This window comes from Haemaphysalis longicornis, unplaced genomic scaffold (genome assembly GCF_048455015.1).
Source record: "Haemaphysalis longicornis isolate Haplotype H1 unplaced genomic scaffold, Haemaphysalis longicornis Haplotype H1 scaffold_1, whole genome shotgun sequence".
Lineage (NCBI taxonomy): Eukaryota > Metazoa > Arthropoda > Arachnida > Ixodida > Ixodidae > Haemaphysalis > Haemaphysalis longicornis.
In genome coordinates, this window is record NW_027526203.1 from 129,597,254 (window position 1) to 129,608,468 (window position 11,215).

Consider the following 11,215-nt stretch of genomic DNA (forward strand, 5'->3'; position numbering starts at 1 on the left):
GCCAAAACAAGCATGAATTCAGGTGAACAATTCTCGCGTCACGAAACCCTTACGACAACTGACTGAACATGCTACGCCGCTGATATTGATGCTGGAAGTTAAGCGCGCACATGACAAATACACGGCCTCTTATCCAAACCAAAGCTTACGACGGGACGAACTCGGCGCTGCGCGCAATGCCTACTCAGAACAAAGCGTGGACGACGGTCGCGAAGGGAATACGCATTTCTTCGTAAGTGACCGCTCAAGCTCGCGCAGAATTTAACAGAGCAAGAACAAGCATTCAGAAACTTACCTCGCAAAAGAGTGATGGTAGCGTCGGCCTGAAGTATGCCCGTTCAAATCTATGCAACCAAACTTTTCTCCTTTCTGCGTCGCGTTTCCCGGACGGAATAACGAAGTCTTGTGCCCTGCCTGACGATATTCGCGCTGCCTAAGGCACAACACATCGACACCGAGAAGCAACCTAAAACGACACCGGTGCGACATTTTTTCGAAGCGAGCAGCTAATTCCGGTACTGAAGCACGGTGGCGACGGTGGCTCGGAAGCCAGCAATGGCGTCGCAGCGGCGGCGTTGCGCAATGTCCCAGCCGGCGAGGCATCGGCGAGGCGACCCGGCGGCGGAGCAAAAAAAACAAAACCACGTGACTTTTCCCTTGGCCAATGGCGCGCGGCGTTCGCCGGCGAAAAAGAAAATGGCAAAAAACGAAGTAAGAGAGGAGCGCGGGCGAGGGCGAAAGGCGGCGAGATCTAAAGATGGCGCTACCTTAGTAATTTTAGGGACCTTAGTAGCGGTGCCCGGGAGTTAAAGGACCTGATCGGTCAATTCCATCTCTCCGATGCGTGGGTGCAGCTCCACGGCGACATGTTTGTCGATACTTGGATAGGGGACAATCTGGCAGTCGGCTAGATAAGTTTTATTTTCCACCCGAGCTGAGCTGCTACGTGGAATTGGTGGAATGCTGTTCCGTCTTCTCCTTTCCAACGGGGGCTCGTCGCGTGTCTGATCACCGGCCCGTGTTAGCGACGCTTAACCGTAACGTCCGCGATTTGCTGCCGGCGGCGCGCCGCCGGCAGCAAATCGCGGAGGCCACGGTTTAACCTTGGCAACTGTGCGCCCCGCCACCAGATGTGGCGAATGGACGAGCGTGTGCTAACCGACAGGGACAGTTCAGCAGCTGCGAGTTCAGTTCTCTGCCTTGGGATGAGTTGAAGGACCACTGGCTTTTAGTAAAGGAGGGTCGTGCGCGCAAGGCGCCATCACGGCCGCGCTTAACGACACGTTGCGGAGGCTTCGCATCGTCCAGAGAGGGGGCACCTTAACAGTCAGTATATTATCTCTTTGCGTTAACCTTCGCGATTCGGGGCTATGTTAACCTGCTTAAGGTACGCTACGAGTCCCCCTTACGGCAATCATCGCAAGCGGCGAGCCGTGCGCAGACCTTCGGCAGGCCCGTCTCGGACCCCTCTGTACTAAGGCATGTTAGAGCGGGCTCGCTTGACGAGGGTGGGCTAGCTACTGTTCCAGAGGTTACACTCGCTGACGGGTCGGTTAGCACGAGGGCTGAAGATATAGCCGAGATCTTCGTGGGACACTTCGCATACTCGTGGGACACTTCGCATCCGAACCCACGTCGGATCCCACCCGGCGGGCATTTTTTCACCACTTTCTTTTCGACTCAAAAAATTCTTCATCTCTTTCTATGACCCACCACAACCTCCCCTTTGCTTTCCGAGGTTTTCTTGACTGCCAACCCTTATTTTCTGTCTTATTTCACGGAGCCCCTCATTTCCCATTTTCTGATTCGCTACATGCTTAGCGAGGGCCTCTGTTCTGGCAGTCTTGGTGCCAAAGGTAGCTTAAGAGGGTTCAACGCTGGTCGACCACTCTCGACATGTCGTAGACACTCGATTCACGGCCCGGGGGTTAAAAAGAAGGTCCCCTTCACCCCGAGTAGTCCGAGTGGCGCTGGCTACCACCCCCAAGTGCAGGAAACAAAAAGTGCTGGGGAAACAGCCCCGCCGGTAGCGTAGTGGTTATCGCACCATACCGGTATTCTGGAGGTCGTGGGTTCGGATCCCACCCGGCGGGCATTTTTTCACCACTTTCTTTTCGACTAAAAAAATTTTTCATCTCTTTCTATGACTCACCACAACCTCCCCTTTGCTTTCCGAGGTTTTCTTGACTGCCAACCCTTATTTTCTGTCTTATTTCACGGAGCCCCTCATTTCCCATTTTCTGATTCGCTACATGCTTAGCGAGGGCCTCTGTTCTGGCAGTCTTGGTGCCAAAGGGAGCTCAAGAGGGTTCAACGCTGGTTGACCACTCTCGACATGTCGTAGACACTCGAGTCACGGCCCGGGGGTTAAAAAGAAGGTCCCCTTCACCCCGAGTAGTCCGAGCGGCGCTGGCTACCACCCCCAAGTGCAGGAAATAAAAACACCTGAACATAAATACCCCAGAAAGTGGAGGCTAAAGTACCCCCGCCGGTAGCGTAGTGGTTATCGCACCAGACCGGTATTCTGGAGGTCGTGGGTTCGGATCCCACCCGGCGGGCATTTTTTCACCACTTTCTTTTCGACTCAAAAAATTCTTCATCTCTTTCTATGACCCACCACAACCTCCCCTTTGCTTTCCGAGGTTTTCTTGACTGCCAACCCTTATTTTCTTTCTTATTTCACGGAGCCCCTCATTTCCCATTTTCTGATTCGCTATATATATATATATATATATATATATATATATATATATATATATATATATATAAACGGCTCATGTATATAATTGCGACAGTTAATCATTCAATCCGTTTTTTTACCGGGCGCGGTCATTTACAGCCATTATTAATGGAGGCACCTGGAAATAATTGTTTTGTGCTGGGATATGTTCTGGCATATCTGTACATAGCACTAACAGGGGAATACACCCGAAAGAAATTCGTAAGAGAAGCGATATAACGATGATTATCAAGAGTAAACATATCACAAAAATGAATTGGTGCCACCAAATGGATATTTTATTGGAACAAACGTCCGTAATGACGTCGTGCAGGTGGCTTGTGCTGCTGACGTAGCTTCCTGTGAGAAAAAACGGTGGAAGTAGCATTTGGTTGATTGATTGATTGTGGGGTTTAACGCGCCGACGCAACGCAGGCGATGAGGCGCGCCGTAGTGGAGGGCTCCGGATTAATTTTGACCACCTGGGGATCTTTATCGTGCGCCGAAATCTCGTACACACGGGCGTTTTTGCTTTTCGCCTCCATCAGAAAAGCGGCCGCCGCGGCCGAGAATCGAACCCGCGACCTTGTGCTCAGCAGCGCAACGAAGTGCATTTGGGTTTAGTTTTTTAACGCCAAGCTTCTCCAATATCCATTGCTCAAATTGATCCGTGAAATAATCCTATCGAGAAGAAAAAAACAATGTCACCACCGAGTCTGAGATGCGTCACAAACACTCCACAAGTATGGGCAATAATGCATTGCAGAAGAGAGTTAGTGGCCGTTCTACCGTGCATGGTCAAATTCGTGTTTGCGCATCTGCTCAGTGCCGCGTCCACGCTAAACTCGCTTACACTAAATGGGTTTAAAAAGCGCTTTGCTGGACAAAAATAGGTCTTCTGAGAATAATATATATTTGCCCAGTGTGTTTTGGTTCACACCGCAATCACTGGATATGCTGCGCCGTTGGCTACTAAGATGAAGTAAGCGCGCACACTGCAAATGTACGGCCTCTCGTGTAACGCAAACGTTAAGATAATTCGGTCCTCTGTGCACTGTGCATACACGGAATAAAGAGCGTACAGCCGTTGCGGTGCGAATATGCATTTCAAGTGCCCATTCAAATTGCGAATCAAACGTACGTCAACGGTGCGGTCACTAGATTAGCTGGCCTTAAATTGTTTTTTCTCTTTACAGCTCCAATTTGCGCCGCACCGACCAAGCACACATCACGCAGCAAATCGCTCCAATGTCATAACAACGGGAATATAATACTACCCGGGTCGCTTACACACAAAACATGACTTCACGCCACAAAGAGCTTACACGCACTCGGAACGCACACGCTACATGGTCAGACTCAAGCTACCGTCGGCCAAAACAAGCGCGAATTCAGGTGAACAATTCCTGCGACACTACTTACGACAACCGACTGAACATGCTACGCCGCTGATAATTATGCTGGGAGTTAAGCGCGCACATAACAAATACACGGCCTCTTATCCAAAGCAAAGCTTACGACGTGACGAACTCGCCGCTTGGCGCAATGCCTGCTCAGAACAAAGGGTGGACGACGGTCGCGGAGAATACGCATTTCTTCGTAAGTGAGCGCTCATGCTTGCGCAGAATTTAACAAAGCGAGCACAAGCATTCAGAAACTTATAATACCTCGCAAAAGAGCGATGGCAGCGTCGGCTTGAAGTATGCCCGTCCAAATCTGTGCAACCAAACTTTTAGATGCAGAGCATCTGATTCACTCGCCTTGTCCCTCCGGCGTCTTCGTCGGCGTTGTCCGCCCCTCCCCCATTCTCCTCGCCGCGCCAGCTGCGCTCTCCGCCGCTCACCCCCTCTCCTCTCCGATAGAGAACGCTCTCTCGCGAGGGGCATTGGATTGGATTCGATTGGATTGGCTTGGATTGGATTGGAATAAAGTGGATTGTGTTGGATTGTGTTGCGTCATAGCCGCGGCAGACGCGCTGGTGCCGGCGCTCTCTTTTCCGCGGTTTCCTCTCCTTCGGGCGCGCTGCGCATGTAACCGGTGTGCCGTTCTCCGGCGAAGCAACATACCGCTTGGCTCAAACACCTAGAGTCCACGCCGCTTTACAAGTACGCCAACGTTGTCATCGACTGGGACCGGCTTACGCAGTTCCCTCAACGTTATGCGCGCTATAAAACGCGGTCCCTTCGCCGCTCCGCCTGTGCGTCGCATCTACACAGGGGTTCCCGCGAGGGGAGGTGGGAGTTTTTTTCTTTGTGCGTCGCGTTTCCCGAACGGAATAACGAAGTCTTTTGCCATCCCTGACCCTATTCGCGCTGCCTATAAGGCACAACACATCGGCACCGCGATGCAACATAAAGCGACACCGATGCGACATTTGTTCGGAACGAGCAGCTAATTCTTACTTTGCTATTCGCTGGCGCCTACGATGAAGCCGGCACTGAAGCTGCGCAGCCAAACATGGCGCCGCACCAGCGGCGTTGCTACTAGCATTGCGCAATGTCCCAGCCGGCGAGCCGACCCGGCCCCGGAGGCAGAAGAATAAAACGTCAGAGCTACCACGTGACTTTTCTGTTGGCCAATGGCGGGCGGCGCCGGCCGGATAAAAAGAAAATAGCAAAACACGGAGGAGGGAAGGAGCGCGGGTGAGGGCGAAAAATGCGAGATCATAGAATGGCGCTACCTTAGTAATTTTGGGGGCCTTAGCGTAGGGGGCCTCGATGCGCGCGGGGGCGCATCGAGGCACCTTAGACGCGCGCGCAAACGAGCGCATGCGCTCGCCCAGACCGGCTGAGGCCTTCACCATGCCCGCAGGCCCGGGCAGCATGACATGAGTCACAAAAAGTGTACACATGACGTGTACACACGGTGTAGCAGCGCGCGCCAACCGCAGCCAGCGCGTCGGCTACGTCACGGGAGCTCCGACGTCGGCAGTTAGGGGAAAGTATCAGATGATGTCATGCTGGCCCGCTCTGGGCTTTCTCGTGCGGGCAGAGATTAAAATGGATTTAAATTATTTTATACTGCACAGCTACTGTTGAAACTTGCTGGGAGGTATCTCCTGATAAAAAGGAAGCATTTTACATAGTTCTTCCAGCTTTGAAATTTCGTGTCACTACTCCTTTAAAAACCGACAGTTCACTTTTTTTAAGTGTGAATACACTTTATAAGCGACCCCAAACCATCCACCGCCGGCGGCGGCGTCGGCGTCCGCAGTGCTCCTCTATAAAGAAACAGCATCCGGCGCCAGGTTTCGATCCGCGGACTTTGCGGCCGCAGCGCGACGCTCTACCGATCAAGCCACGGACTTTTTTTTTTTTTTTTTATTGCCAGGTTTGCACTTTACAACATAATACATGCAGGGTTCAACACATGAATGACACTAAACTGAAAAAAAAGAAAAAAAAAAAAAAACCGCCACCAACCCGACCAGGGCTGGCGTTGTCATTTAAAAGGGTTTTAGCGTTGCCAGTGGCTCGACACTTGAAAGCCATTCCGGCACACATTCATGCAATTTCTGTTCTTCTATATACCTTGAAATATATTCCCCGAAATACACCCGCGCCGACCGAGCGTCTACATCGCTGTAGACATAAGCCGAGCGTGCTCGCCAAATACTCTGGAGGCCCAACAACATTATCATGTCCAATGGCATACCATCATCGTCATCCACTGCCAGGTAACGGATTCCGTGTGGGCTCAGGGGGAGCTCCTTGCGCATAGTCCTCTGAAGAACGTCCCAGAAGAAAACACCTTCCCAACAGTGTAAGAACACGTGATCTACTGTTTCTGGCTTTTTACACAGTGTACAGTGCGTACCCCACGGAACAAACAGGCCCCTTTCTTCCATCCATGTCTTTGTGGTTAATGTGTTGGTGTGAAGTTTAAAAAAGAAAGACTTCACCCCTGACGGTACTAACATTTTCTTCACGCGCTTAAGAACGTTTTGCCCAGGGCCTCCAGCGTATAAGGCTCGGTACATAGGAACAGGAAGGATAACGCTACATACATCATTATACAATTTCCTCCGTGTAACAGTACTCAAATACTCTTTTGAAAAACGCACGCTTAGAAACATCACCGCGTCGACTACTTCCTTTAAATAGCCATGGAGACCACCACTCATGCGGCCGCTCGTCACAACAAAATTGGGCAGAACTCGCCCGAGCCGCAACTGACAGACAGTCCTCAAAAAAGGATCGCGTACATCGCGAAAAAATAAAAACCTGTTAACAAGCTGTCGCACGAACAAGTGGGTCAGCCCTAGCCCACCTTCCTGAACTCGCCTGAAAAGATTTGTTCGGCTACTTCTCTCCCAACATGAGGCCCAAACAAACACCGCGAACACGCGGTGAAGTTTCTGCACATTCACTCGAGAACAATGTAGAACTTGCATCACGTACCACAATTTGCTGGCAAGAAATACGTTGCATACGTTTGCCCTTGCGAACATGGATAAACCAGAGCCCCTCCAATTGTCAGCCTTCTCGCGCAGCTCTTGAGCTTGCGCACGCCAATATGGCTCACTGTCTCTATAATACTCCAGTGGAGTGCCCAAGTACTTGACGGGATGAGTAACCCAATTGATGTTGGCAAAAAACTCTGGGGTTGTTGGCCAATCGCCGTGCCAGAACCCGACACACTTTCCCCAGTTCACCAGGCTTCCTGTGACAACGCCGAACCTTTTCACGATTTCGACTACGTGAACGACACTTTCCTTGTTGTGACAAAACACCGCGACATCGTCCGCATAGGCAAGAAGTTTCACTTCACGCGTATGTAAACGGAAACCTCGGATCTGATCGTTCTTTATAATAGTTAAACACAACATTTCAATGTATATGCAAAAAAGCAATGGGCTGAGTGGGCAGCCCTGGCGTACCGAACGTTGCACGTTAATGGGCGCTCCCAGTGACTTGTTTATAATTAACCGCGTCGTACACTTGTGGTACGCCAGGGTCACTCCGTCTCTAATGACGGCTCCCACTTTGATGTGGTCCAAAATAGAGAGCAGAATATCGTGTGAGACGCAATCAAATGCCTTTTGAAGGTCTAGTTGAAGAAGTGCAACGGCATCTCCAGTGGCGTCACAACACTCGAGTACACACCGCGCGGTGTGTATGTTTGTTGTGATTGTGCGTCCTTTGATGCCGCACGTCTGGTGCGGTCCAACAAGGGTTGTGATAACTGTTTGCAGCCTTTGCGCGAGCACCTTCATAAAAACCTTGTAGTCTACGTTGGTCAACGCTATTGGTCGGTATGAAGTGACAGACTTTAATTTTTCAGTTTCCTCTGTTTTAGGTATCAAAACTGTGTGCGATGATGCATACGATGGTGGAAGGGTTTTCATTCGGAATGCCTCATTAAACATTGCCGTTAAAATAGGTGAAACCTCGGCTTTGAAATGCTTATAGAAGGCCGCGCTTAGCCCGTCTGGGCCGGGCGACTTTCCAGGGTTTAAATTATCTATAGCTGCCTTCACTTCTTCAACAGATATGGGTTGTTCCAAACTGTCTTTTGTTTCGTCCTCAAGAATTGGCATGCAGCTGAGATACTCCCTTCGAAAGGTTTCTAGATTACAGGGCCGATACGCGAATAACTGTTGGTAATATTCAAAGAAAAACTGGTGGATGTCCTCTTTTTTGCTTGACGCGCGTCCTTCCCATTCGATTTTATCTATCGTGTTTTGTCGAACACGTGCTTTTTCAATTCCAAGCGCCCGTTTGGTGGGCGTTTCCCCCATCGCTAATCGTTCAGCTCTCGCACGAACGAGCGCTCCGCGATAGCGTTCTTCGTCCATTAACTCAAGTTGATGTTTCAGTTTGCCTATGTCATCTTTAAACACACCTGGTGTTTTCCCTTCCTCTATAGTTAATCTTTGTAGAGTGTGACGTAGCATCCCTTCTTTCATTTTTTCCTCGTATCTTATGCAGCTTGATCTTTCGATGGCTTTAACTTTAATTGCTTCTTTGAATAATTCCCATTGTTCTCCGATTTTATTATCCTCATTTTTAAATTCTTCAATTTTTTCCTTAACTGTGTCGGTGAAGATTTCGTCCTTTAAAAGTTTAGCGTTTAATTTCCAGAGGTCCCACGAAAAGGTCGTTTTTTGTTTTCTGGGCCCGACGCTACATTTAACAAGGCAGTGATCTGAAAATGATACTGGATGTACACTATATGATTGGCATTTGGGGATTAATTCAAGCGACACATAAAATCTGTCAAGCCGCGCGTGACTGGTTCCCTGAAAGTGGGTGAAGCGCACGTCTCGACCGTTCTCAAGGCATTTTGCCACATCTACCAGCCCAAACTCGTCGATAAGTTCGGCCAGCAAGTCCGTACTTGCGTCCTTGTAAGGACTGCTGCTTGTCTTGTCTTGCGGGGATAACACACAGTTGAAATCTCCCATCATTATAATTTGCCTCTCGTTAGTGAGGTATTGACGTAGAGTGCGAAAGAAATTCTGCCTATCCTCTCTCGCGTTCGGTGCATACAGACAAATCACACGCCATTCAACGTTATTCAACGCGAAATCACACACAACGAAACGACCAAAAACACACGATCGAACACTTTCAACCTCCAGGCCTGAATGCTTTTTCAGAAAAAGCACACAGCCTGCAGAGTTTCCTACAGCATGACTGACACACGCAAAATACCTGGCCGTGAAGCGCTGCACCATGCTCCCGGTCTCATCCTCCCCTTCAACTTTCGTCTCCTGCAATGCCACCACGTCTAAATCCTGCTCAGTAAGTAGGCGGTGCACCTGACTTTGCTTCTTTTTTGCTGAGAGCCCTCGAACGTTAAGCGTAGCAAAGGTCAACTGAGCTTCAGTAGGCATTTAAACAAAGACGAGGTGTAGAGGCCGGGAGCATGGTGCTTACCGTTCTCGTCACGCCGTCGCTAGGCGTGTCCGTCCGCTGTTGGGCCTCCCGGAGGCTGTAGTTGTCCCGGCGTTGTATCCGGCTGTTTGTGGTCGGCCTGAACTTTCGGCCGTAGTCGCAGGGACGACCGCCGCGCGACTGCCGCCTTTTGCGGCGGCTCTCCGGTGCCACCTTCTTCCACCCCCTCCTTGTGGCCGGCCTCTTCGTGGGACCGCTTGGCGGTCGCGTTGACGCTGCTAGCAGGAGAGGCGACGTTCGTTTCCATCTCGTATGGCTCAGTTGCATCCGTTGTGACTTCCACAGAGGGGGCGTCAACACCACCTTCCGCCTGTTGGACAGGCAAAGGTGGGAACGCCTCTGTCGGTTGCCGGCCGTTGCCTGGGTCCTTGAGACCGTCACCGCTGGGTCCACCTGGAGCAGTCGACGCCTCCACCGTCGAATGCTCCCCCACACCTCTCGCTGCTTCCTCAGCTTCCGCTGTGTCCATAAGCAACTCGATCGAATCCTCTCTCTCTGTGGACCCGGTCACATTCGCGTACGTCTTGACGCATTGCTCGTCTCGGTGTCCGAACCGCCGGCATCGGGAGCAGCGCGGCACCTGGCAGTCCCTCCGTACGTGGCCGGCGGTGTGACAGCGCAGGCACTGCATGGGACGGCCGGGGGCCACAACGAGAGCCAGTTCACCTGCCACACGAATTTGGTGGGGCAAGTCGTCAACCTTCAGTCCGGCCTTCAGCTTGAGGAGCACGGTGCGGGTGGTGGAACCTTTGTCGTGCACACCTTGTACTCGCCAGCGTTCCCGGGTGACTTCGCTAACTTTGCCATATGCCGCAAACGCCGCCCGAATGTCTTCGTCCGCAACACCGTACAACAGCCAGTGAAGTTTCAATTTCACCTCTTGGTCCTGCGGGTCGATGACCAGGCAGCGCCGTCCCTTCACTTGCAGTTCGCCGGTCGCAAGCATCTTTTTCGTCGCTTCGGGGCTGTTAAACGTCACCGCCCAGATGTGGTTTATCTGATATGCCCCCAAGGCAACTACCTCGGAAAGCATACCAGACTTGGCCAGCGTGTCCCTGAAATCTTCTACTCGAAAAGGTCGAGCGCGCACGTCACCATGAAGAAAAACTGTGTTTAAAACGATACGCCCGGTAGGCAGAGATGGCAAAATAATCTGATACTCTTCGTTATCATTCGCGTCGATCCTGTTTCCGCGGCTAGGCTGCGCCGCAATTGCCGCCCCTTGGGAGCACATGACCCTACGTCCTTTCACTACGGTGGCCGGAAGTAGGATCAAGCCACGGACGCGACGGTGATATCAGTGTTGACGCGCCTTATATCTTTAACGCATTCAAACTACGTCGTCAGCGGCGTGCGTTGGCGACTCAGCGGCGTTATAGCGGCTTGATAACTGCGTGGTGTACACGTGATACTACAAACCCGATGGAAGAGATGGAAGAGAAGGCGGCGAGGCGGTGGGCTGCGGGGGCCGAGCGCAAGCGCCGCAAGCGGGCCGACAACCGTGCATTCGCACTTTCACATTCTCCCCCTCGGGGAAATGCGGGGGAATTTTGTGCTTCTTGGGCCTCCTGGCCGAGCCTCGCTATGCACGTGACGA

The 11,215-nt window shown here is 51.5% G+C and overlaps 1 protein-coding gene across 1 annotated transcript; it reads right to left on the reverse strand.

The window, feature by feature from the left end:
• Positions 1 to 6,599: 6,599 nt before the first annotated feature.
• LOC144179905 (uncharacterized) lies at positions 6,600 to 11,112 on the reverse strand. The gene has a single exon (XM_077708331.1). It carries the CDS (start codon positions 10,850 to 10,852, stop codon positions 9,620 to 9,622), a length of 1,233 nt encoding a protein of 410 aa, XP_077564457.1. The 5' UTR covers positions 10,853 to 11,112; the 3' UTR covers positions 6,600 to 9,619.
• Between the last annotated feature and the right edge of the window lie 103 nt (positions 11,113 to 11,215).

Coding starts and splice junctions, on each gene's coding strand:
- LOC144179905 (XM_077708331.1), bottom strand. CDS start 10,852: ATGTGCTCCCAAGGGGCGGCAATTGCGGCGCAGCCTAGCCGCGGAAAC.